Source organism: Polyodon spathula, chromosome 2 (assembly GCF_017654505.1).
Source record: "Polyodon spathula isolate WHYD16114869_AA chromosome 2, ASM1765450v1, whole genome shotgun sequence".
Classification (NCBI taxonomy): Eukaryota; Metazoa; Chordata; class Actinopteri; order Acipenseriformes; family Polyodontidae; genus Polyodon; species Polyodon spathula.
Window position 1 is genome coordinate 11,140,327 of NC_054535.1, and position 27,648 is coordinate 11,167,974.

The 27,648-nt window shown below is 36.9% G+C and overlaps 2 protein-coding genes across 6 annotated transcripts; one reads left to right on the top strand and one right to left on the bottom strand.

The window, feature by feature from the left end:
* Window positions 1-17,315, bottom strand: lyar (Ly1 antibody reactive homolog (mouse)). Of its 5 annotated transcripts, XM_041276298.1 has the most exons (10): window positions 17,231-17,248; window positions 14,463-14,663; window positions 11,031-11,145; window positions 10,378-10,485; window positions 10,090-10,173; window positions 7,700-8,114; window positions 6,116-6,184; window positions 3,321-3,406; window positions 2,062-2,132; window positions 1,882-1,973 (listed from the first exon to the last, which is right to left on the bottom strand). In XM_041276298.1, exons 2-9 carry the CDS (start codon window positions 14,582-14,584, stop codon window positions 2,064-2,066), a joined length of 1,068 nt encoding a protein of 355 aa, XP_041132232.1. In that variant the 5' UTR covers window positions 14,585-14,663; window positions 17,231-17,248; the 3' UTR covers window positions 1,882-1,973; window positions 2,062-2,063. The 5 variants fall into 5 exon arrangements, with proteins under 5 accessions (XP_041132205.1, XP_041132214.1, XP_041132241.1 ...); XM_041276271.1 differs by lacking the exon at window positions 2,062-2,132 and having other exon boundaries at window positions 1-1,973; XM_041276280.1 differs by lacking the exons at window positions 2,062-2,132; window positions 17,231-17,248 and adding an exon at window positions 15,050-15,137 and having other exon boundaries at window positions 1-1,973.
* zbtb49 (zinc finger and BTB domain containing 49) lies at window positions 15,726-26,933 on the top strand. The gene is made up of 8 exons (XM_041276257.1): window positions 15,726-15,782; window positions 19,523-19,695; window positions 20,600-21,738; window positions 22,998-23,044; window positions 23,191-23,264; window positions 23,639-23,721; window positions 25,542-25,703; window positions 26,041-26,933. The coding sequence occupies exons 2-8, from the start codon at window positions 19,544-19,546 to the stop codon at window positions 26,703-26,705; spliced, it is 2,322 nt and encodes a 773-aa protein (XP_041132191.1). The 5' UTR covers window positions 15,726-15,782; window positions 19,523-19,543; the 3' UTR covers window positions 26,706-26,933.
* Window positions 26,934-27,648: the final 715 nt, after the last annotated feature.

Below are 27,648 nucleotides of genomic sequence, written 5' to 3' on the forward strand. Positions count from 1 at the left end.
TAAAAATAACTATTTAATGGGGACATTGTTCTTTAAAGTCCCAGTTAACTTGACACAGGAGACAGCAGGGTATTGAAATCATCTATTCATTTTTTTTTTTTTTTTTTAACAAAAGAATGTCCAATGCAATTACATTTTTATGCTGGACATTAGGGTCAGGATTTTCCCCTCTATCTTTAGTAACGCAGGTTTCGTGCGGTAAACGCAGATTTTCATCACCTGCTCACTTCTTAGTTCAGTGCGATTCTCCTCCCTGAACGTGTGGTATTTCTGCAGGCATGCTCCTGCAGGTAATACCATATAACCAATGGTAAAAAATAAACTTGCTGATTGTGACAGGGATGACTGTCGGGCTTGTCGGGACTGAGATGATCAGGAGGTCCTGATTGGCTGGAGGGCGTGCCCAGGGAGCCTATTGCTGCTTGAGAACACAACAGCGGCAGAGTTCCGAGGCGACTGCTATGCCATGGCTGCAGACGGGTGCAGAGCAAAAAGCTTGCTTTATGTACATATAAGAGGAGAGCCTCCACTCCAGAGAAAAGGATTACACAAAACTCTTCCATTCCCAGATGGCCCCATGAAGACTTTGCCCAGCCAGGGCCCTTGAAAAGAGTCAGGAGGCCGCCTGGACTCCGGAAGCGAGATACCTAGGTCAGTAGGGGATTTGAATAAGGATAGAGAGGGTTTTGTCGAGTAGATTCCTGGAGCGGGATGTCTCTTTTAATGAGGCTAGCGCTCATCTTGTGTGGTAAACTCTTATTTTTAGCTTTGATAAATCATGCATTAGGATTACCACTGTTGGTACCCTAGCGTCACACCTGTGTTGTATTAAATCTGCACACTTGCGAAGCGTGTCAATGCCTACTGTTCTGTGTGACTCATTAGTCAGTGACGACCCATGCAGGCAACATCCCCGTTGCAATGACAATTTTCAGGTGCAACGAAGAACTTAATGCAAGACACTATGGGTTTAACAAAGGCAGCACTGACTTGTTTAATACACCATAACATAGCTGACTGTAGGCTACAAAAATGTGGAAACTTAATAAAGTAAAGTAAACAGAAGTTTAAAAAAAAAAAAAAAAAAAAAAAGTTTATTCTGGAGCCTTACTTAGCACTAGCAAAAGGCAGGTGGGAGCAATACTTTGTGGTACAGCCCTTTGCCTTAAGTAATGAGATCTGTGGGACTGCAGCCCATATCTGACACAGAAACTGCAGTCCCAGGAAATGGGTTTACTGGGTTAAGGATAGCCTAAATGAATACAATGGTTCATGTCCAGTAATTGACCATGCCCTGGCAGAGTTGTGATGCCCCGACTTTCTTTCCATCTTTGCATGGGCGGCATCAACTGGAACACCATCGTACATAAGAATACTAGAACTTCTGCCCGACACATCAACATTCTCTAAGAGGGACTATTGACAGTCTCTGCTAATTGTCATCTCTAAAGAGGGCAGTATTTTTATGGAAGATGGTGTTGCAGCTCACTCTACCTGCCAAAGCAGAGACTGGTTAGAATACAATAACTATCTGTTTAGATTTCTAAAGGGAACTGCACATTGTATTTCAAAATCATGAAATCTGGCAACAAAAGCGTTTAAATCAATGCATGACATTTCAGTTTAGAAACATTAAATTAAAAACACTTGAAAAAAGAGAACAACAAAATGTATTTTAAACAAGACCTACACAGTAGCTGCAGAGGATTATTTTACCTACACATTTCCAAATTTTCATTCAGTTATAAAACTAAAACAGCAAACTAGGAAATGAGATGGAAAACATCAAGTGAAGTTCTTTCGGTGATCTAGCAAAATGGTGAATACTCATGCGATTACTTCACAAGTTTCACTTTGTCTTTCAAAACTCTAAACTTAGGATTGCTGCTAATTTTCTTGTTGAACAGTGAAAGTAGTTTTTCTTCAGACTTGTGGTTGTCTTCTCCATTCACAGAGTAATACTCAGCCAGGACCTACAAAACAAAAGGAATGCATTAAAATTAATTTTTTTGTCTGGCTTAATTTGTCGCTGAAATTCAATATGCATTTGGTGGCACATACTTTCACAGGTACTGCACTGTGATAGTGTCCTGGTATATTTGCCTCAGGTGGCCGAGAGAACACACAAGGGACTGTGGTAGGAAGAATGACGTTGTTATGCAGACACAGGATTTAATTAACAAACACAAACAAAAATGACACTACCAGCAATGGTAGCACAGAGAGGACGATACATGACTGTAAAAACACTAAAAATAAAAAATACAATAAACTATGAATCAAAAGGTGACGTGAAAACTAGGGATCGCCGTGTTTTTATAACGATGCTCCGCTGAGACACGCCCACCTGCCTGCTGGAACAGCCCACTGCTTTCAGCTACAGTTCCACGCAGACAGGTAGCGATCCCAAAAGAAGCATCATCACAATTAAATAATTCAATTAATCTATTTACACAAATCCATGTATTTACAACAATTAATCTCAAATATACAAATAAACATAATTCCGTGTGCAGGGCTTCCGCCCTGTCACACGCACTCAACTTATTTAATACAGAAAGCAGGACAGTTCAGAGCTGTTAACCGTAACATGGGTTTACCATGGGGTATTATGTCAAAGGCACTTATTTTACTACAGGGTGTAAGGCATTGTAAATTAATCTTGTGTTCCGTTTTGTTTTTTACATTACAATTGATTTTATTTTTCTGTACTCTGTGACCCAACCCACAACACGATACTGTAGGTTGAATTAAGGGCTGTTCACACCGGACGCGGCTTGCATGCCACCTCCTTGCGCGCCGCTCTGCAGTCGCTGCAGACCACTTCACACTGAACGCGGCAGGGGGCGGTCAGTGGGCGGTCTGCTGTTACGGCTGCATGTATAAGTAACAAACAATAAATGCCACGTCTGGTGTGAACGCCCTTTTACACTGCAAACTGGCTATGTGTGCTATTCCTGAAAAATGTAAACAATTACAAAACGGTCTATTACTGCACATTCCAAGATAAAACACATACCTAAAGCATACTTTTCAAGCAACATGCAATTGCTCATGCTCCACAAGTTTCTTTTAAATAAAGCAATTACATATAAGAGTTACACATTGTACATATACATTATTATAACAAAGCACTATTTCAGCACAGGTCTGAGAGTAAGGTATTTCTTCTTTCACCAAGTTTTGAGAGTCTGCATTGTGTGGATATCCTACAGGGGCAAATGCTACAATACCAAGTATGTTAATAGCATACATTAAAAATAGTTCAGAGGTGCAACACTTAAAACATGTAACACCTGTTAATTTTAAGATAATCCTACCTTCTTTCTGAGTTTTTTTACTGAAATTTCACCTTCTGGGGACTGTTTTAAGACCGCTTGTATGGTTCCTTTCCAACTGAATTTACCTGTAAAAGCATAATGAAAGTTAGATTAAATACAGCAACCCTAAAACTCATAAACTGGCTCTATCACAGACCCCAATTTGAATGCATTTAGCAATGTGTACAAATTGATCAATAAGACACTGCCTAGGAAGAACTGGAGTTCTCACTGGTCCCCCACAACCATGTTTAATTTACACTATAATAGGATTCCAGTGTGAACGTTTTTACATCCTTCCACAGTTCAGCAATCTCCTTTTCAATTGTTTTTATACAAGGGGGGCTTGTCTCTGTCTGTTCTTTCTCCAAGAAAATAAATGTTGGCACATTAGAATACCAAAATAGTGGTTACAGTGCCACCTTGTGGCTAAAACAAGTAAAACAACCAAGTGGAAATATTTTTTAAAAACTAAATGCTTAGCAAAAATTATAACAGTCGCTAAACGGTAGCTTGCTTGTTTAAGCACAATTAGTTATCTAACATGTAAAAAAAAAAAAAAAAAAAGAGTGCTCTGTTACAACAGTAAACAGAGTTTGTACTGGCTCGTGTATTTGTACTGTATGTTTTGACTCCACACACACAAAAAAAAAAAAAACTGCTCTAGCTGTGACCTTTTACACACAGTAAGACAGCATAGTTCTGAAAACCTCATCAGCCAGACAAGGTCAAATCACTTACTGCAAAACCAGTCATTTTAGAAGAGGCTGGTGTCACAATGGGAGATTATTGTCAAATCCTGGAATATATTTAACGCTATTTATATTGTTTACACTTAGCCAAAGTAAAAGGGGGAAATACGTTATTGAGTATCTAGAATTACTAGGTATGGAAATTTTAAACGTTTAAAAACATATCAACTAAAAAAAAGTAGCTAAATGTTGAACAACATGCTAGACGTATAACCGGTCACGTGGCAAATTTCACCATACGCACATTTTTTTTCTGTATTAATTTTAGTAATTTGTCATCCTATACAGCAGTCCGTCGCATATCCACCTGCTGTGGCGCCACATTAAGGGCGGGTATTATAAAAGGAAGAGGTTTGGCAATTGCCTCCAAATAGCTTTTCTAATTGGTGCAACAGAAAGATTGACACTGGGGTGGGTTTTATTCTCAGTCGATCTGGCGCTTCATTGGTGCACAGCGGGTTCATGCTGTAGTAGGCGTGGTATGGTTCAGTCCAAGCAGAGTAAAGAAAAGCGTTTTTTCTGTCGTTTATTTATTTTTAATAAAATTCCATCTCTAAACAAAGGAACGAGGCAAAGCTGCGTTTGAAATTATTTGGAGGAACTGGACAAGAAAACCGTGGCATGTAAATTGTGGTCCCAAACAAAATTGCTGTACAACAAAAACACAAGTTTAATGCTTCACCATTTGAAATGAAAATGCTCAGAATTACTGTGGATGGAGCTACTGAATGCAGTAAAGAGCAAACATCCATAATAAACAGAACTCTCCAGATGGCGACTGTGAATACATATAACATGATTTAAAAAATATATATATTTTCAATATTAATTCACAGAACGCATACGTGTAAATGAATTATGTATATGCTTTAATTTACCAGTAGACTTTTACATTTTAAAAAATGTAATGGATTTCCCGTTTAAACATGGGAATTTTTTGCTTTAAAAGTAAGCAAACCTAAACAAGATTAATTAGGCTACAAATATAGCATTGCTATGCGGTTTGCTATAAAGCTATCTCCACGCAAAGGTTAAAAACAAATACAAAAAAATGTAAATTTACAGTAAACTGCAACTAATGGCTTCTTTCTTAACTCTCCAAGTCTCTGCCTTCCTGGTTCTGCTTTCTTAATATCTCTGTCATGGTACTTTGCGCTATTTCTTGATACTGACAACAGCCGATAAGCAGCTTGGTTTGAATATTGCTTCAGCTATTTTACACAAACGGCCGGTAAGCATTGTGTTTATGAAGCTTGCTTTGTTTAATTCAAATGCATTTAAAAGCTACAACAATATGCTGCCAATAACTGCAAGTGTGCGCTCCATCCTATAAACACATTGCACAAAAAAAAAAAAAAAAAAAAGCTCTCGACTGGTGTATTGAAACATCACTGCTACATGCAGCTGACTGACGCACACACACTCTCACACACAGTCCGCTTCTCTTAAAGAAGAACGCACCAAAAGACTTATAGTTATAATGCTTCTGTTTCCATCACAGAAGCTGCATTTCCTACCAATGCCATTACTCTTGTAGCCTACTTTTAATATTTACTTATTTAGCGAGGCAGTTAATTGATAAGGGCGGTTATGTGATGGTCAGCTATCCGACGTTCCACTGTACATGTGATATTCTGTAATGTGATATTTTGTAAAAATTAAGTCACCCTGGATAACAGCCTCTGCTTATAAACAATAATAATAATAATAATAATAATAATACATTTAAGGACCAGAAGCAGTCATGTTAAAATAAAATAGTTTTTCTTTAAACATGTACAAAATCAAAACAGCAACTTATCTTCTGACTAAATACAGTAATATCAGCCTGATGACAACATGTCAGAACTGCACACCTGGTAATTCCAAATTTTTAGGAACATAAAACATCACCTCAATTAGTTTTAAAACAATTCTTATTTTTAATTTCACTGCCATTTTCCTTGATTTTTAGTTATTTGTATCTTGCATGACTGCTTGACTCTACACTGCACTAGAATTTCTAAAACCTTTGAATGCCTGAACACACTGTATATAAGATACCTTTGTCTTCGCTGTCACATTCTGCTTCTTCAGCAATTTCCACCTTGATATGTTTTGACTTTGGATTATCTGAGACATACAAAAAGAAGCATATGATCAAAACATTTTAAAATAAATGAATACATTGATTGTGCTTGAAATAAAATGAAAAATACCCACATCCCATGTATTACCAAATAAGTACCCAATTTCACTCTTTTACTCCAAAAATTGCACCCTACACACGTTTGAGATATTTTTGCCCATTCTTCAACACATACAGCTTTGAGTTCTGCAATCGACTTTTTTTTGCAACAACAGCCTTCAAGTCAATCCACAACATCTCAATGAGATTCAAGTCTGTAATCTTCCTTTTTTCGGAAATTCCTTTGCAGACTTTGCAGAATGTTTAGGGTTATTATCCTGCTGGAATACAAACTTCTGTCCAATAAGCCCTCTAAAGCATGGGGTAACAAATGAGTGCAAAATGTCTTTCATATTTTGCAGATCTCATTGATCCTTCTGCAATATAAAGGTCGCCAGAGCCTGAGAAAAAAAAACAAGCCCATACCATCACACAACCTCCATCATGTTTAACACTGGGCATGAGGAACCTTTCTTTAAATTCTTCTCCTCTCTTCTTCCGAACATCTGGTGAAAATAGTCATATTTTGGATTCGTCCGACCATAAAATGCGGTTGAAGAAATCATCAGGCTTCTTCAAGTATTCAATGGAAAACTCCAATCGCTTTTTTGTGTATTATTATTAAAAAAGGTCTGCATCTTTTCGTTTCCGCCCATGGACATTCACCTTGTTAAGGTATTGTTGAATTCTCAATTATTGCGTCAAATCTTTTGCAGTAATCCGAGCATTTTGCCGGGCTGCTCGAAACGATGATTCTTCCAGATTTTGCAGAAATCTTCCTTGGTCTTCCACACCTGAGCTAGTTGCAGTAGCTCCTGTTCTCATGTGTTTTTAAATAAAAGCCCACAGCTTGTTTTTCAGTAAAAAAAAAAAAAAAAAAAAAAAAAAAAAAAAAAGAGTCTCTGCTATTTTCTGGTAGTTTCTCCTTTTTCATTTAGTTTATCTCTGCCATTTTGAGATTGCTGCTGAATCTTTAGTTTTAACCATTTTTGTTGCTTTATTTTTCAGCACTTGCCGACTATGTATTTATTTTATAATTATCACCAGGTGTTTTCAATCATAATTGTCAATAAATAGCAACAAATGGGTTTCATTTGAAATATGCTGATTGCCCAAATACTTTTGTGAAAGTATGAAATTCATTTTTGCATGTTAGGTAAAAATTTGTTGTTTTACTATCAAGCTTACTCTCTAATTTATATCTTTCAATACAACAATTAGAAATTACAGAAATCAGTTTGTGTGTTGTTTTTTTTTCCCTCTCAAATTGGCAACAGAAAATAGGTTATTATAATTACAATACAACCCTGGTACAGTACTGTCGTAAAAACAACAGGTTGTTAGTGAGTGGATATTCTGCATGAGAACGGGTCACACAGCGACAGTTTTTCATGGATCGGTTCAAAAGTGTTTGTAAAAAACAAATATGGGAATTATGCTTTTTTTTTTTTTTTTTTTACCTTCAGAACTTTCATGTTTGCGCTTCTTGCTGCTCGTCATCGCTTCGTGCCGATTGTCGTTTCCTGTTCCGTTTTCTCTCATGACCTCAACAGAAGCAGCTTTCTTTTTGTTTTTCTTCTTTTTCTTTCTTTCGCCGTTTTCAGCCTCCTCCTCCATGTCTCCATGGTCATCTTTGTGTTTCTTGGTCTTACTATTTTCTCCATCTTCCTCTTGGCTTTCCAGTTTTAATTGCTTTTTCTCTTTCTTGCTCTTCTTTTGTCTTTCCTCTTTGCGTTCTCGCTTGTTCTTTTTTTTTTCTTTTGCAGAGGTTTCATTTTCTGTCACTGGAGTGTCTGCCTTACTGTGATCACCTTCCGGCTGCCCCCCTGTGCTAGGCTGCAGTTCGGACTGGCTTGGTTGTTGGCTGCTAGGGGCCTGTGCACAAAAAGCAAAACAAAAAAAAAAAAACATATTTATTACAAATGCCATTAAAAACATCCTATTCTTGTATACTGCACAATGATAGGGCCTCAGTCACAATATGTATTTCTTCACTACAAAAGCAGCTGGTTTATCCTTTATTTTTTTTAAATACATAAATAAATAAATAAATGAAGTCTGCCTAGACAAAGGCTTCAAGTTAACGTATATCTGGTAGCATTTTGATACCCAAAACTCTTAATTTGCTACTAGTTCATGCAGTAGCATTTTTCTGATACCTTACGTTGTAGTTTATATGACCGACTGAGTGAGCACATACACATGACAGGTGTCCTGGGGAAAAAGTAGACCAGAGAAAAAGTGGATCGCACTCTAGAATTTAAAGGGGAGGTTCCATTGTTTCTAAGGTTTAAACATAGATCGCTGTACTAGTGCTATGTCTGAGGAATAAGTAGATTGGATATATTAACAAAAAAATACTTCAATGGATTTTGTGGATGTTTATGACAGTATAACAATAGATAAGAGAGTGCTGTAATATACATCAACAATAAATACATCATTTTACATGAAGTTTGTAAGTGTAATTTGTATGTCTGTTTAACAAACGTTATTGCAACTCAAAGTTTTTTTCTAATTTAGCTGTCTTGTTGAGTTCTTCTAGTGTTTTACTTTTCTTTAAAACTGGGACGATAATGTTTAGTCTTTGTAAACTGTGATAGTTACTGCTAGGCCTACTGACAAAATAATATAAGCAATACTATATATGATTGTATGTCATTAGAATATATTACTAAAACATTTTAATTTCGATTAAAGATTGACAACATTTTGACGTGTATAAAGCCTTTTAATAATACACAGTAAATAAATCTTTGCGATCACACATCAACTACAGCCTACATCTGACTAACAACAACATTTTTAAACACACACCGGCAGAAATAGTTGACAAACGTTTAACACTTTAGTCCGAGTATAAAGACATAACAGAAAACTTTGCATCACACATATTTTAGACAGAAAATAAATAAATAAAACCAAGAAAGAGGTGTGTGAACACATTACCATACGATCTGGCAAATAAAATGATCAGAAAGAAAATGCTGAGTGCAGTTAACCCCAAAATAAATACCCCAAATAGCAGCCGCGCCTTCCTTTTACCGTACTGCGCTAGTTGACTGAGGTTTGTACCGCCCCATGTAGATATGCACGAAGCCCACAATGCAAATCGTATTGGACAGTGGAGTACAAATACCTACAGTACAGAACAACGTGGATACAATTTTAAAGACGGGCTCGTAATTTATGACATCACAGAAACCCCAGATGGAATTATTTTCCTGCAACTCAATGAAACCCATCTATTATTCTATCTATCTATCTATCTATCTAATATATATATATATATATATATATATATATATATATTATATATTATATATATAAGATGACAGATATGGTTGCATTCTTGTAGAACTTAAGGATAAAACAAAATACATTTCGACAAGGAATTGCATTAGTTCCATTTCTTAGCTGAGCACAAGGTGGTTTCAATAAATACTTTCTTATTTAAATATGGGCCAATTATGTGATAGTTTGGGATATTTGGTATATTTAAAACAGTAAGTAGGTGTTTTATTATATATAATTATTATTAGTCGAATAAACCGCTACTGAATAAGACCATTTTGCTGCCTACTTTCCAGGCACATAGCAATCCTCACTACTGCCTTTTTTACAAGTCCTATTTCATAGTTTTAAAATATAATGCAAGCTACATATTTTCCCTATTTAACATTACATTTCCAATGTGAACTACTCAAAGTCTAATCTCAATAGACTGCTCTACATTTGTATTCAAGTTAAAAATACTGCAAATAATACACTGCATATTAAACCCTGTGATTAACAAATTAAAAAACACTGCTATTTCTGCATTATATCTTAGTGGCTTCTTGTTACTTACATTACTGGTTGCTGCAGAAAAGATTTCCCACACCTGGTCATGCAAAGCTGTATTGAAGACCTTTAGACTATTCTTCATCCAGTTCTTCAAAACAGAACAAGATTAAATTCAGACAGCACCAATACAGAAGCCTGACGTAAAAGACTTTACAATGTACTGAAGATGTATTGCCTACCATGGAGTACATTTTTGTGTTAGAAATTCAAAGACTAGAGCTATCCAAACATAACCCTACCAACACATGGCTACTTATTAAAATAATTAGGAAATTCAAATAATTAAATTTACCTGAAACTTGGCTTTTTTCCTTGGCACATTGTCATACAAGCTGACTTCCTTCAGTATGCCACATACTTTTGGAGCGATACCTGGTTTATTCATTGCTTCGTGGATTTTCTGTAATAATAAACAGAATAATATAGAAACTGCTCTCCATCGTAAAGACCAAGCCAAGTACTGTGAACTATCAACATCAGTGATGGAAAGTGGCATAGCCATCAACCCTGGGCAGAACCGGCAGAAATAGCGGACGCGAGGCTGAAGACTGCAATCCAGTGCATCTGCATGCTTACTTAATAATCGAACAAACTAAATGTTTAAACAAACAAACAAATCACATCAAAACAGCACCCAAGCAACGCCATCCCAGCGCAAAGGCAGGGGCACTTCCTGCTGCTCCCAGTCTTCTCAAACTAATTAGGGACTGGGATTCTAACACCAGCCCTGCCATATCTCTGTCACACAACTTTTATATATATTATTTTATATTTATGTATACTGTAAATGTACTGTTGTTGAAACTCAATGGGTTGGTTCCATTGCAGGAACACTGCTTGTACCTGTCTCACCTGGGTCTGAGTGCTGGGGAAAGTGTGTCCTAATTACAGCAGGCTTTGCGACAGACATACGATGCAGAAAAATATCAAAATATATATTATTACCTGAATCCACTGTTGCTGTTTCACATCCCCTTTATTAGACTTGGCTGCATAGCCCTTTCCACCATACTTCTGATCTTCACTGATGCACTTTAGATGGTTTTTGTAATCATCCCCCCTGCAAAAGAAAAACCAGCATTACAACAGGTATTCAGGTAACCCAACAGGTTGGAAACAAAAACAAACAATTGTATTGGCTACTGCACAGGTCGGGAATTCTCTCGGTACTAAACAAAAGATTGAAGATGTGAACATGAAAAACATTAACACAGGTAAAAAAAAAAAAAAAAAAAAAAAAAAAAAAGTAGAAATGTTTTTTTTTTTTTTAAGATTCTAATTGCAATGCTTTGGCTCAGAAAATATCCAGGAGAATTAACAACAGATAAGATGAGATGCCCTGGACCTTGATTAGTATATAATTAACAATTCTCTGAGTTTACCTCTCCATGTATGTTAGAAAAAACAACATATGATATAACCTACATTATCCTACTTATTTTGCTAAAAAATTATTTTAGGAAGTATTTTTTGGATATTTTCTATATATTTCTTAATAGTAGTATAATTACGTTTGTAGGGAACTAAATAGACACACATTATCAAAATCAATCATTACTTGATATAGTGCCCTTCACAATAAATTGTTGCAAAGGTGCTTCACAGGCACAACATAACAGTAATTACTGACACTATACAAGCAATAGAAAACATGCAATAAAAAAAAACAATTAAAATGCAATACAATACAGGATAAAAACATTACTTAATATTAAGATGTAAACGATACACTACAGAAGTGTGTCTTCAGTCGTGTTTTAAAAACTGCAACAGTTGGTGCCTCCCTTATGGAAACGGGCAGTCGATTCCATAATTTGGAGCACCTAATGCCAAATGCTCTACCACCTGTGTTCTTTTTTTATCCTTAGGGACAGTAGGAACCCTGCCTCCTGGGATCGCAGTGGTCGTCTAAGTATATATGGGATTAAAACATAATTTAAACCGTTTAATGCTTTATAAGTAATAAGCATGACCATAAAAATCAACCCTAAACCTTAAAGCCAGGGGTTGCCAATACCGGCGTAATGTGATCATGTCTTCTACTTGTTCAAACCCTGGCAGCAGCGTTTTGCACAAGCTTCAGTCTGGATAACACATATCTGGGAAAACCAGAAAACAGAGCATTGCTATAATCCAGTCTGGATGTTATGAAAGCATGCATCAGTCTCTCTGCATCTTCCATGGAAAGAAAGCGTCTTCATTTAGCAATATTTCTTAAATTAAATAAAGACACTACTTATTTTTCTAATATGAGGTTTGAATGAGAGATCTGGGTCAGACACGGCACTCAGATTTTTCATTTCAGACCTCTCAACTGCAAGAACACCTGAATTTGTATTGTTCATTGATTGGTTTTATTTATTTTTATTTTTTTTTAAATAAATTTAGTCATTGCCAATTATTTTTGTTATTTTCTCCCAATTTGAAATGCCCAATTATTATTTAGGCTCAGCTCACCGCTCCACCCCTGCACTGACTCGGGAGCGGCGAAGATGAACACATGCTGTCCTCCGAAGCATGTGCCGTCAGCCAACCACTTCTTTACACACTGCGGTTTCACCATGCAGCCAAAAAGGAGCTACAGCGTCGGAGGACAACGCAGCTCCCGGGCAGCTAGCAGGCAAGCCCGCAGGCGCCCGACCAGACTACAGGGGTTGCTGGTGCGCGGTGAGCCGAGGACACGCTGGCCGACCTAAACCCTCACCCGCCGGCACTCAGCCCATTGAGAGCCGCCTCCTGGGAACTCCTGTCTACGGTCGACTGTGGAATAGCCCAGACTCTAACCGGTGACGTCCAGGCTAAAGGACGCATCCTGCACTCAAGCAGAGCGCTTTTACTGGATGCGCTACTCTGGAGCCTCGTGTTTCATTTATGTTTTGATCCCACTAGTATTACCTCTGTTTTACCAGAATTTAACAATAAATAGTTTTTTCACATCCATTGCTTAATGTCGGCCAGACAGATAGTAAAGATATTTATGATTGAGGTGTCACCAGGTTTAGCAGATAAATATAACTAGGTGTCATCTGCATAGCAATGAAAAGTGACCTCATGTCTACGGATAACATCAACCAAAGGCAGCACGCAGATTATGAATGATCCGGAATGAATAGGTGCTGAAGTAGATAAAGCTTCCAAGAATGTTTTAATTGTGGTGCAATTAAGGGACAGAGTTTTAATACAATATTCAAGGGGTTTTATTGGGCTAGGTATTATTAGTTCAAAAATAACAGCAGAATGGTCTGAGACTGCAAGATCATCGATAGACAAATTCTGGATGTCAAGACCACAGGTGATAATTAGATCAAGTGTATGACCATGAATGCGAGTTGGGCCTGATGTTGAACAAAACCAACAAACTCAAGCAAACTCATAAAATTATCTCCAAGGGAATCTCCGTCCACATCAACATGTACACTGAAATCAACCAGAGCCACAATTCTATCATGCTTGATAGCGAGCATAGCCAAGAGTTCAAACCCAGACAAGAACAGAGAGTTGGGTCTAGGAGGCCGATAAACAGCTACAACATAAATCCAAGTAGGACAACTAACCACAAAAGATAGAATTTAAAATAACAAGTATCCGTATACATCTTTATGAATAAGGTTAAACTCATTTCCAAACAGTGCAGCAAGACCACCACCCCGGGCTGCAGGGTGTGCTTTCTGATGAAATGATAAACCAATTGGATAAGTCTCTACTAGTGGTATATTATCATCTTGTTTTAGCCAAAACTCAACTAACATTATCCAATTTGGTTTCCAAGATAAAATCATTAATTAACAGAGACTTGTTACCAAGAACTCTTGTGTTAAATAATGCTAACGTGAGCGAGGTTAGTGCAGGGCTACTGGAATTGCATCTTGTTGAGGGTTTTTTTTTTTTTCAAATTTTAATTAGATTTGCATTATAAGACACCTGGGAGGAAGCTGGTAGTTTACAGTGAAGGACTGATGCTACCTCAATATTATACTTAACTGGTGATTTCAGTGATACTCAAATTCTAGGCAATATAATAAGTCATGCATTTTTACAGTAGTTCTCAATATGTTGTATTATGGTTAGTGTCTTCTACAGTGCACGCTAGCTGAAAAATCAGTCTACTTCATGTACGTTTTATCTTAGAACATTAATGTTTAGAAGGTATGGATAATTTGGTTACCAATTCTGACAGCATTTTACAGGAGTTTGACATTTCTGTGGCATTTGACCTCATGATTTCAAAATGTTCCATATTTAAAAGTATCTGAATTCTGAACTTATGAAAATGTCAACAATAAATTGACAGTAACGGCGCTATTTGAAAATAGTCATATAAAAGGAATAAAATCATCGGAACACCTTTGAAAACTTGCAGGAAGCTACTATACTTACCAGAAGTCTTTACCACAGTCAATACAGGACAAGCACCGGCAATTCCTGCAACTGTTTAGATGTTTTTCTACTTGGTTTTTCTTTAGAGATTCTCCACACGCATTACAAGTGAAGAAAACCATTCTGAACAACGTCTTATAGCAAGCGAGTGCAAGACAGAGATGTCAAGTTACAGTACTTCGATCATCCCAGCCACCTTCCCTGCAAAATGAAGCAACACAGGCCTATTACCATCCCGCTCTTTGCACGCAGCACTGCTGCAGAAGCAAAGCGAAACAAGGTAAAACGACACAATACTGGTCCACATACACAATTAAATACCATTAAAATACTACAGCTCCTGACGTGTACTCCATTAAACTGTATTAAAATAACTATGCTGTGAATTCAAAGACAAACATTACAAAGAGAGCTTTTTTTTTTTTTTTTTTTTTTTTTAATCTACGAATTCAAAATTACTCCAAATCACGTTTGGTCTCTTAGCTGGGCAAATACTGGTTTAGTAACAACTAATTTGAGATTTACTTTATAATATCTGACAAACGTTAGACAACATCATGTGCAGTAAAGCATTATTGGATACTTACGAATGAAATGATTTCCTTGCATGTACCAGAGAAGCAGTGCAAAACCACACGTGTCTTGCCGGAAGTGTACCACTATTTACATTCCGCCGCGATATAGCGATGATGCTCATTGAGTGTTCCGACTCGACACCATCCGCAGTTTTATAGATTTATCTGAATTTTTACATTACAAATGAGAGGAAGCACACGGATTTATTTGTATAAATGACAATAAAATATATTCATTATGCTCAGCTCGGTTGTGTTACATAACCCAGGTAAAAAGAACGGAATTGCCGTGTCCATCCTACTATGATAAAAACAGGGACATTAGTTTGATTAACTTTGTGGACAGTGAAATTGCCAAATAGGTGCCCGTAGGGATAAGATAGAAAAAAAATCTACGGGACCACAGCACGAGAAGCTCAGAAATATAGGATTTCTATTTGTTTTTAATTATTTTTAGGAGCGCCTTCCATCCATACATTTAGATGATTAGCGCCCACTGTCTTTAGTCATTAGCCTCTTTTTAATATCGTCTTAATTCATCATCTATAAAATTCCTGCTTTTCATGTTTCGCTAATATATTCAATTATTACATTCTCTCTTAATCCTTAGATCATTGGATTTCCAATTTACTCTTAGAATGCAAGAAACATATTGACCACTAGGTGGCGGGCGAATTCACTGTGGCGGAAATGAGGTAAGAAGTCGAGGACGTGGTGACTGATCATCCAAATAAAACTGGCAAAGGTATTTAATTAAATACATATGTTTTAAAGTATCTGTGTTAGTATTTGTCACGCGCACTATATTTAATTTGTCGGTTTTTTTTTTCAAACAGCATCGATCTTACTCAATTCCAGATAAATGTAGCTATGCAATTACAACGTTTTTTTTTTTTTTTCCCCGCTGGGCCTAATTTTGTCTTGGCAGGTCTCTTTATCCCCGGAGTCAAAGTTAGACATTATTCACGCGATTTCTGCCTAAAATAAAGGACTTGGGAGTTTCGTTTATGGGGTTTGGTTATGCTTGTGGAGGTCTTGTATGAATGACTTTGGGATGTGACCCCCCACCCCTCCGCCCCCGGACAATTATCTCATTGAGGACATTTGTATTGCAAAGCAAAACGACAGCTGTGTTGAAAGGTAGTTATTTTTGGCACTGTCTAGTTAGTTACCTACTAAAAACAACGATTTGCAAAATAAAGGTCATAATATCACAAGCAGTGACATTTCTTTTACACGTTTTGAGAACTTATGCAACCAATAAATCAACACCCAGAGGCTAATATAATTGATATGCAATTGTCGTTACGAAAAGTAACTTAATTTGAAGTAGGTCACTGACTACGGTTGCCTCTGATTTAAAAAAAAAAAAAAAAAAAAAAAAAAAAAAAAAAGGGCCTTCCGAACGGAAGTGGGGGTTGTTAAATTTAAACTCTTAAGAAATCCTACATTTTTCCAACAGTAAACCTCGATAATGTGATTACTTATAGTACTGACAACTAATGCATATTGTGAGTCTATTCCAGTAACATTGTATCCTATTTCATCTAACGTGTGTTCCGTTTTATGGCATTTAGTGCCCCAGGGAGGCATATTGTATTCCAGGGACAGTTTGAGTTTCAAAAGTGTCGACAGATAAGTAAGAACATAAGAAAGTTTACAAACGAGAGAAGGCCATTCGCCCCATCTTGCATGTTAGTAGCTTATTGATCCCAGAATCTCATCAAGCAGCTTCTTGAAGGATGTCAGGATGTCAGCTTCAACAACATTACTGGGGAGTTGGTTCAAGACTCCCACAATTCTCTGTGTAAAAAAAGCGCCTCCTATTTTCTATTTTGAATGGCCCTTTATCTAATCTCCATTTGTGACCCCTGGTCCTTGTTTCTTTTTTAATGTCAAAAAAGCCCCTTGGATCGATGTAGTCTTCTTTGTTCAAGACTGAACAGATTCAATTCTTTTAGCCTGTTTGCATATGACATGCCTTTTTAAAGCAAGAATAATTCTGGTTGCTTTCTTTACACTTTTTCTAGATCAGCAAAGGCATTTTTGTAGCGAGGTGACCAAAACTGAACACAGTGTTCTAGATGAGGTCTTACTAATGCATTGTAAAGTTTTAATATTACTTCCCTTGATTTAAATTAAACACTTTTCACTATATATCCGAGCATTTTGCTGGCCTTTTTAATAGCTTACCCACATTGTCTAGATCAAGATTCTCCCCAAGCCTTTTCAGCTGGGCGGGCCGCCCGGCGAAGTGCTTGTAGCCACCCGTCCTGCAGATGCTAGTGTGCCTTTAACAATAATGATTGATTGCGCGTTGCTGGGTTACGTCTGGACACAACATCTAACCAATCGGAAAGTTGAAGAGGCGGGTTTTGTTTGTTCAGCACTTTGAAAGGCTAAAACGTTAAATGCATTATGCAATATAATAGATATATATATATATATAATATTATATATATATATATATATATATATATATATATATATATATATATATTTATTTTTTTTTTTCAAAGCAAAAATATGACAATGAATGCAGGGTTTTCAAAATAAGCCTGCGATCGGCGCAATCCACCACCTGCTTTATTAAAAATATTGAGATTATTTTTAATAAAATTATCATAATATACAGCAAGGTGATATATACTACATAATAGCTATGCATATGCAAACCCCCCCCCCCCCCCCCCCCCAAAAAAAAAAAAAGCGTATGCCTTTTTGTGATACCATATAACTATGTATCCAGGTGCTTGTGAGAGATATTGGGGGGGGGGGGGGGGGGGGGGGGGGGGGATGTATAAAGGCTGTATGCTATATCAGCTGAACACTTGAACAGATGAACAGTTGCATGCGAAAAACAAAAATAGACGCGTATTAACGAAATGCCCTGAAAACTTAACATAAAGAAACCAATTTAAATGAAGCAATAAGCTCAATAATTAAGCTAAAAAGAAAGTGAAAAGGTTTGTTAACTCCAATAAACCTATGTTATCTCTACCCAGTCAAATCATAGAGTGCCTAAATAAGCACGGTAATTTACCATAATAAACATCAGTAATGAAAAGGAATGTAGAATATAAAAAAGAGCAACCAGACAGCCAACAGAAGACAATACATTATTCAAATTCTTTATCTTATTATATATTAAAGGTAAGTCAAATTTATTTTTCCGTTAAAAGTGCTCCAGTCTATAATGTTATGCCGACCTACTGTACAGAATTCATGTAGATGAAGACATTTGAATCAACAAACTAGACATTTTTCATAGATTCCTTCTTTAATTTCATTATCTCCCATATGATATCTATAATGCACATTTTTATTGCCTGTCTGCAGTACCTTACACTTCTCTATAGTAAATGTCATTTGCCATGTGTCTGCCCAGTTCTGAATGATGTCTAGGTTATTTTGAATGACTGTTGCTGCTGCATCTGTGTTTACCACGCCTCCTATTTTTGTGTCATCTGCAAATTTAACAAGTTTGCTTATTATACCAGAATCTAAGTCATTAATGTAGATTAAGAAGAGCAGAGGAGGTAATACTGATCCCTGTGGTACTCCACTGGTCACTCCATTTTGAGGTTTCTCCTGTAATCAGTACTTTGTTTTCTGCATGTTAACTACTTCCTAATCCATATTCATTCATTTCCTTGAATCCCTACTGCGCTCAGTTTGAGAATTAATCTTTTATGCAGGATTTTGTCAAAAGCTTTCTGGAAATTTAAAAAAAAAACATGTCGTGCTTTGAAATGATCCATTGTCGATGTTGCATCCTCCAAAAAATCAAGCAGGTTAGTTAGACACGATCTCCCTTTCCTAAAACCATTCTGACTGTCTCCCAGGATACCATTACCATATAGGTCATTTTCCGTTTTGGATCTTATTATAGTTTACATATAATAGAAGACAGGCAGGCAGGCTTATTGGTATGTTATTACCTGGTTCTGTTTTGTCTCCCTTTTTGTGGATCGGTATTATGTTTGTCTGTCGGTACAACCCCTGTCTCAAGAGACTGTTGCATGACCTTAGTTAGCTGTTTGTAAATAACTTCTTTCATTTCTTTGAGTACTATTGGGAGGATCTCATCTTGTCCAGGGGATTTGTTTATTTTAAGAGCTCCTAGTCCCTTTGACACTCCTGCCTCTGTTATGCTAAAGTTATTTAAAACTGGATAGGAACAGGTCAACATGTGGGACGTGTTGACCATATCCTCCTTTGTAAAAACTTGTGAAAAATAATCATATATATATTTTTTTCTCTTCATCTATGATTTTGCCATTTGTGTCTCTTAGACATTTTACTTCTTCCTTGAATGTTATTTTGCTGTTATAGTATTGGAAAAATTACTGGAATCGGCAATGTTCATTTCCTGTAGTCAGTAATTAATAGAACTAAGGCAGCACTGTAAGTGTATAGTTTAATTGTGGAGGTTTAAGTAGGTGTGAGTTGTGGAGATGTTACAGCTCTTTCCTTTTGTTTTAGATCTCGGAATGAAGGTTTAGCATGGATTCGCTGTCCAGTCACAGCTGCTACTTGCTGCAGCAGCTCCATGAGCAGCGTATCCAGGGCCTCCTCTGTGACTGCATGCTGGTAGTTAAGGGGGTCTGTTTTAAGGCCCACAAGAATGTCTTAGCTGCGTTTAGTCAGTATTTTAGGTAAGTATTCAGTGAGTACATGTTATCAGTGATATAAAAACTAAAGCAGGTCCAGAAAACGTGATTATTTATTAATTAATTTAATCTCCCTTTTAAGACAAATTTTGTAGTACAGATCAACAATTTTTAAGTTAAAATGCAACAATAGCTATCCAATATATTGTGTAGTTAATGTTGGATATTAAGCCCCTTTCACACTGGCATAATCTACCCAGGTCAGAACCTACCCGGACATGACCCGGTGTCATGCAGGTCGGGTACACGATTTCACACTGCTTTTGATAATGTGACAGACGCAAGTAAACAATATGCGTATTAATGCCCCGGAAGCAGCTTGTTACTGACAAGCTTCTCTGGATTGAACCGTCGGCCCAGATGTTGATTAGAGGAAATGTTTCTTCATCCCAGTTGCAATCTGGCTCATGCTGTGTCTCAATCAACAAAAATATGGCTAAACAGAATAAACAAAAATGTTCCTTGTGGAAGTGAAACCTTCACGCAGGCAAGGCTGTTTGTCATTGGGTTGGCTCACGAATGGCCGTCAAGTATTTTATCTCGCTCAGCCCGGGTCAAACTGTGTCAACCCACATCCTGAGGTGGGTTGCTGGGAACCGGGTCTGACCCAGGTACGTGGTTTCACACTACACGGGATTGTGACCCGTTTAGCCAGGACCCGGGTAGGAGTGCCAGTGTGAAAGGGGCTTTGACTTCTGTCAAATACAACTGTGTAATAGATATATATGTATATATTGGTGAACAAGCCTTAATTATCGTTAGTGCTGCTCTGAAAAAATATAGATTTTCATGAAACAATACATATTTATTTGCTCTGTGGGGCCTTTTGGAATATTGTGAACACATGAACATTTAAAAAATATTCTTCTTTTTTAAATTTTATTTCCAGGACTTTATTTCAGAATTCCTCTGGCCAGAAAAATGATGTATTCCATCTTGACATTAAAAATGTTGGAGGAATTGGTCAGATTTTGGATTTCATGTATACATCGCAGCTAGACTTGAACCAGGACAATGTGCAGGCAATGTTAGACATTGCCCAGTGTCTCCAAATACCAAATGTGCTGAACATATGCAATAGTTTCCTGAAACCTTTTACATCCACTGTAGAACCCTCAGGTGGCACTTGTGGAAGCACTTCATTCCCTCTTCATGGTGTCTTGGCTACAGATGTTGTTGGGTCCACGTTGACACCAGATATTGGGATGCATTGCTCATCTGAAGCCCAGAAACAGGTTTGTGCCACGATAGATATAAACCTTTCCAGAAGGTCACAGACTAAATGTTTGCATCAAGATCAACCAGCTGTTTTGCAAAACCAATCCTTTGAAACCCTTAGCAGTACATCAGTTATACCAGATAAGCAGTTGGTGCATGGTTATAAGCTGCGTAACTTTTACAGTAAGCAATATTTTAAGCAAAGTGCCGCTTTGAATGGAAACTTAAACCAAAACCAAAATAGTGTAGTAGAAGAACACTTTGCATCTAGTGTAACAGAATCTACCATCCCTATGGACATACCTGTGTGCCCTGTGAACAACACAGAATGTATCTCGGAGAGCCAAGAATGTTTGTCGTCTGGTTTTATGACGGAACCTGCCACAAATCAAACCTCTGGAGGCGAGACTTCCCCAGCCAGTAAGCAGGTTTGTTCAAAAAAGACAGTCTACCTTAAAAAATACAATTACTTAAGATCGCAAAAATCTCTGGAGGAGGCTTCTTTGCAGCCTGAAGCAACAGAGGAGAAACGTACAAAGGAGGCAAATGAGTCGAATCCCAACAAAGAGGCATCGGAACCTGTTACAGATAGCCTGCCTGTTGAAAAAGAGATTGACCCTGCCACTACATCAAGTTTGCAATATAGCGATACTTCACACAGTGATTTGGAGGCATCTGAAGGCAATGCAGTAACTCATTCTGAAGACTCGACACATCTTCAGACTTACCAAAAGCAGTACTGTTGTGAAATGTGCGGAAAGACATTCAAGCACCCTAGCAACCTGGAGCTCCATAAACGATCGCACACAGGTATCTGATTTACTGTATGCATCATTTTTTTGTTTAATTTGTTGAGTTGAGAAGGAAGGAAGGAAGGCTTTGGGTTACACAAAACATTACCCAATCCATTCTTAATTAATTGGGAGATCGGTCAGCCTTGCTGGATCTATCTATATCTTTTTTGATCATTAATTAAACCCACCCAGGCTTTATATCCATTGAGCTGTATTATATTGGCAGGCTCTGTTAGGAGGAATCCCTTTTTCCTAATCATGTTGAATGACTTTGCTTTTGACCTGCTGTGGGGTAATTTCACTTGCAATTATCACCACAGCTGCCTGTTTCCAATACCTCCTGTTAGTTTCTGATGCTGTTCATTGGTACATATAAATACCTGCAGCTTCATTTAACCACCACTATATATTGCTTCTGCATCAATATGCAGAGAAATGCACATTTAAGTCTTTCATTCTTTAAGTACAGTGGGTATGCAAGTAGTCTGGATTTTATCTTCATCTTTAGAATAGATCATCTGTTTGTTCACTTCTGTGAGTCACTCATTAGTTATACAACTCGGGAGCATTTTGTAACATCTTTAAAGGGCAGTTGTTAAAAAAAGGTATATCAAAGACTTTTTGGTTTCACATGGTTTCTGGTTTGTGATTTAAGGCTGATCTTGTATCTCTTTAAACACAATACATCCCTGACCTTATCTTCCCATCTCACTTTTGTGTTGTCAGCCAAATTTAAAAGTACCTTTTCAGACACATTTATTCTCCACTATATTTTCTTAACTCTTTGATTTTACTACAGTCTGCAGTGTATTATGATATATTGTACTTTTATCATGGTCGATTGTATCTCTATATTTAACTATTTTATTGTATTTGATTTATTTATAGAATTTATCTGATTAATTGTTATTTGTGTTTTTTTTTTGTTTTTTTTTGTAATGCCTATGTTTTTTGTTTTGTACAGCACCTTGAGACACCTCGGTGTGAAAGGTGCTATAATAAGTTATTATTGTATTCTCATGGTAACAACTATTTCAGTAATATATTTTGAAAAACAAATGTGTTAGCCAAGTTGGTTCAGAGATTAAAGATAAACCAATGATGATTTTTATTGAAGCTTAACCCCTGTTTGACCTGATATATATATATATATATATATATATATATATATATATATATATATATATAGATGAAGATGAAGATGAAGATGAAGTCAACATTTAAAATGTGTGTTTGATTTATCAGAACTGAATATTGTCTGTACTTTATTAATAGGGGAGAAACCTTTTCAGTGTAACATCTGTGGAAAAAACTTTTCACAGGTAAGAACGTTTGTCTCATAAAGTAGATTTGTACACGTTATATTACTTTTAAAAGATACAGCCCTGAAAAGTTACAATTTCCTAACTGTCAGATTTCAAAACTAATTGTTGATTGGTGTTTTATTTATTTATTTATTTGCTACTAGGCAGGTAACCTGCAGACCCATTTGCGTCGGCACTCTGGTGAAAAGCCCTACATTTGTGAAATCTGTGGGAAAAGGTAGTTTGTTGTTGCCTATTTTGTGTATGTGTTTTCTGTGTGCTGAAAAGCATTCAGTATATCTTGTTGGCCGTGGTATCTATTTTATAGCTACCATTGCAAACCCTTACTATTAAATTCCCAATATGACATTACATCTTTTTGTCTTCCTTTACGTACATAAGAAAGAATATTATGCTTTAATTAGAAGCACAAAAAAACTACTGAAAAAAGCTACTGTAATATTAATCGCAGTCAATGTCACATTATGCTGGCCTGGTTTTCAAATTATTATTTTTAGCAAATTTAGGGATTTTTTTATTCCTGTTTTAAATTTCTTTATAGAATGTAATTAATAATGGTTATTATTTCCTAAAACACCCTTTTATTTTTAGCTTTGCTGCATCAGGGGATGTACAGCGTCACATTGTGATCCACACTGGAGAGAAACCCCATCTCTGTGACATCTGTGGGCGAGGTGGGTACAGTTGCACTACCCATTAAAGGAAGACTGTGTTGTCTAATACAGTCTAGGTGCCAACTTAGTGTGGGTATTTGTGAAGGGGGTGCATCGGCAATGAGACTCGGAGACCAGAAATGCTGCAGCTAAGTGCTTGTGCGCATTTATTTAAAATACATTTTACAACACAACGCAAAACAACAAACCGCACTGCCTTCACCACCCCAACGCTGTGATCACCCTATTTATTTACCCGTGGCCTTAAATAATCATTTAATCACTTATTCAATTCCACGTGTTTTTGCAGGGAGAAATATAAACCCCCCCCAGCGCCACCCAATACTTCCACCACACACCCACACTGTGCACTGGAGGTTCTTCCACAGTGCCATGCTGCCACAGTATGCAATAGCATATTTATCGTACCTGGTGCATTCTTCTTGTTTAGAATCACTTTGTAATTAGTTCTCTGTTTTAGTCATCCTGTCCTGGTTTTAAAGCGCCTCTGTGGCCTTAATGCAGCTGTCAAACAAAGATCCAGTGAACAGCTGGTACACCAGAGTATAACCATCGTCTGTATTCCTGCAGCGCTCTGCTCTCTGGAGGTCAGAAATACTTCCTGATATATTTAATAGAAGCACTACGGGCACAAGGAGCTGTATTTGAGGACACAGGTTCTTTAAATATCCGAATATTAAAGTCAGATGTGAAAAGTGAGAAAATGCTTTACCAAATCAATTTAAATAACAACAACACATTAGTTAATTTATATTTCAAATGTATGTCAAGTTGATGTTTAAATGAGTGACAGGCAACGCTTTTATTAAAACTTCATTGCAATGCTTATTTTTATATCATTTGTTTTGTTTTCCAGAGTTTACTGGCTGATATAAATGTACTTTAGTCAATATGAAAATAAAGTCTGGTTTTCTGTCAGCAAATATAGGAAAAGCCTGGGGACCACTGATCTATTTTATTTACTAAAGTTAGTCACATCATAAACATTTGATGACCTATTGAAGACACAGCTATTTGTAACTGTTTTGGCCTGCCTAGTTTTTTGTTTTGTGTATTATACTTGTCCATGCCTAATGACACAAAACTGTATTCTTAGTATTTTTCCTTGCAAGACAGAACATAATTGTACTGCCAGAAGTGTGAATCCTGACTCGCCTACAAACAAATAGTTGTGGGGCAATTTTCAGAAACATTTCTTTCATTGTAGAACATCCTCCAATACCACAATTCTTTTTAACACTGAAAGACGTTTTAAATGTTTTATTGGAATATATTTTAAGTAAATACACAATAAAGGTACCAGTTAAATGCTTTGATTTTGTAGAAAAGTCTGTATCAGTGTCTCAGTGAAAACACAGTTAATGGGTGTTAAAACAGAATTCAAGACATTTGTGGTTATTGTGATAATTTTTTGCAGATGATCGATAGTGACCAGCCCTACTAAGAATCATTTAAAATGGAATGTATTAAAATAGTTTCAGCCAAATTTTAATTTAAACAGGAGTTTTGTGCATACAGGTACTTAACATTTAGAATTGCAATGGGATTGTTTTGTAGACCATAAGTAAATCTCGGATATTTTGCAAACGATTGGTTTAATGTATTTCCTAGTCACGTGTTTTTGTGCCGTTTTCTGCATTTTCAGTGCAATTAAAGCAAGTGTTGGGCAAGTTGTTCCCTAAGCCTAAGTTGAACAGTCTGTGTGATGGAAAGGTGTTGGTGCCTGGCCCTGATCATGTTATAAAATTAGATATGTTTCACCGAAAGGAGCTCCTGATACAATAAAAGGTGTCTCCTTCCTGATTTTTGTCATTGCTTAGGATTTAGCAACTTCAGCAACCTAAAAGAACACAGGAAGACGCACACGACTGAAGATGTGTTCACCTGTGACCAATGTGGCAAATCCTTCAACATGCAGAGAAAGCTGCTGAAACACAGGATCAGGCACACAGGGGAGAGACCATATAGTTGCCCAACATGTGGTAAGCTTGTACAACTTTGCAAAGTGAACCTTTTCTCACATATTTTGCATATTTCTAATGTTACTGTGCACTCTAGAGTTTAATTATCACCAGTTAGACATACTGCTGTTTACTCCCTTATGAAAGTTTACCACAGTATTTGTACAGTTTTACCATGCTTTTTCCATAGTTTACCCTGTATACCTCGCTGGTCTTCACAATGGTAAACCTTTATAAGGACTGTATCAATAACATAATACCCAGTCTACATTTATAGTATTAAGCTGACTGTACCTGGCAACTCGGGTTTAATAGACAAAATTTTAACAAAAAAGTGACGGTTCTTATCGATTTTCAGGGAAAAGTTTTGCGGGTTCTGGAGACTTACGGAGACACGTCAGGACTCATACTGGAGAGCGGCCCTACTCCTGTGAAACCTGTGGCAAGTGTTTTACTCGTTCTGCTGTCCTGAGGAGACACAAGACCATGCACTGTAAGCCAAGTGAAGATCGGCCGATGATGGAAGAGCTGGGCAGTGCCGTCGAAAGCCCTTACCTTCATTCTGTGTGTCAGAAATCTCCAAATCCTGAGACCTTTTCTACCTTATTGCACACATCAGATAAGCTTCCTCCACAACCAAATGAGACTGTTCCCAGTGATGAATTCACTTCTGGCTCCACAAGTTCATTTTCTGAGCTGAGATCCATAGTTCAGCACCAGCTAATTTCACCGCAGGAAAAGCTATGCTCAGATTCCAATAAAGTCCCAAAGCCTTTAATGCAACACGAGCACTTTACATACTCTGAGGAACAATGTGCAAATAGCGAGGAGCCGCTACAGCCTCCTAATGCATCCTTGAGCCGCCCATCCATGACAAGTCTGGACAATCTGTGTAATCTTCCCTTAGGAAATCGCCCAAATTCTTCCTTATATCGAAACAACGAGGGACCCTTTTTCTCCAGCATGACTCTGTGGGGATTAGCTATGAAGACTTTGCAGAATGACAGTGAGCTGGAGCAGTAAATGTTATTCTGTTTGCAAACACCAAAATGGAATGCACTTCTGGTAAAACAGGAATAAATGCTTATTGAAACTAAAATACATGTATTTTCTGAACTATTTTTGGTAAGAATTAGCTGCAAATACAAAAAAACAACTGCTTAATTTCATGATTGTGAATGTTTAATTTATGGTCAAGTATTTGACTAAGTTTATTAGAAAATGTGTGTTAAAATTATAATTGTTACTAAAATTGCCACACTAAAAATAAAAATGTTAAATACAAAATAAAAGTTAATGAAATAATAAAACATTTAACAACTGTAAGGTGTCTTTATTTGGTGTAAACAATGCTACAGTATTGCTTCCACTGGTGAATCTTTTTTTTTTTTAAAGCGGCACAGGTACTGATACAGTAGGAAGCATTACATTTTATTTTACTTATTTTGTGAAAATTGTATTTTAATTTAGTTATTGAAATCTTCATCTTATCAAATCTCCCTCTCTGTTATTTCTCATTTGGATGCTAGTTTAGTTTTAACCTCAGTGCAATGGTGTTTGAACTCCTCTAAATCACTGCAGGAAGAACAATAACACTATGTAACACAATTTTTGTTCCTGGGTAGTAAGTGTTATTTCCTAATTGCTTATGCCTCAAAAGTATAGAAAATGTCTATTATTCCCCACAAACTTTGCTTTTGTGACCAGGACAGTGATATTTTGAAATTTACCTATTTCCAATGAGAAAACGGTCTTTTCGTTCACATAAAGTCAGAAAAAAACAACATATGAATCCAAATTAACATGCATTTATACTAAAGTAATACAAAAATGACTACAAAAGATTTAGAAGTGAGTAGTTTTTCGAGATTTACGATTATACTGTAAATCACTTTCACGAATCAGCTCCCAAATGTAGTCTCCCATCATGTTCTCATACTGTCCTTGGTAGCGGCGTTCAAAGTCC

Bases quoted from the DNA above. Each gene is read 5' to 3' on its own strand.
- lyar (XM_041276271.1), bottom strand. From the start codon at position 14,584: ATGGTTTTCTTCACTTGTAATGCGTGTGGAGAATCTCTAAAGAAAAAC. The intron at 10,486-11,030 runs GTAATAATATAT...TTATTATTACAG, and splicing joins AACAGCAACAGTGGATTCAG to AAAATCCACGAAGCAATGAA. The intron at 6,185-7,699 runs GTAAAAAAAAAA...TGTATGTCTCAG, and splicing joins CAAACATGAAAGTTCTGAAG to ATAATCCAAAGTCAAAACAT.
- zbtb49 (XM_041276257.1), top strand. From the start codon at position 19,544: ATGGATTCGCTGTCCAGTCACAGCTGCTACTTGCTGCAGCAGCTCCAT. The intron at 19,696-20,599 runs GTAAGTATTCAG...TTTTATTTCCAG, and splicing joins GCGTTTAGTCAGTATTTTAG to GACTTTATTTCAGAATTCCT. The intron at 21,739-22,997 runs GTATCTGATTTA...CTTTATTAATAG, and splicing joins CCATAAACGATCGCACACAG to GGGAGAAACCTTTTCAGTGT.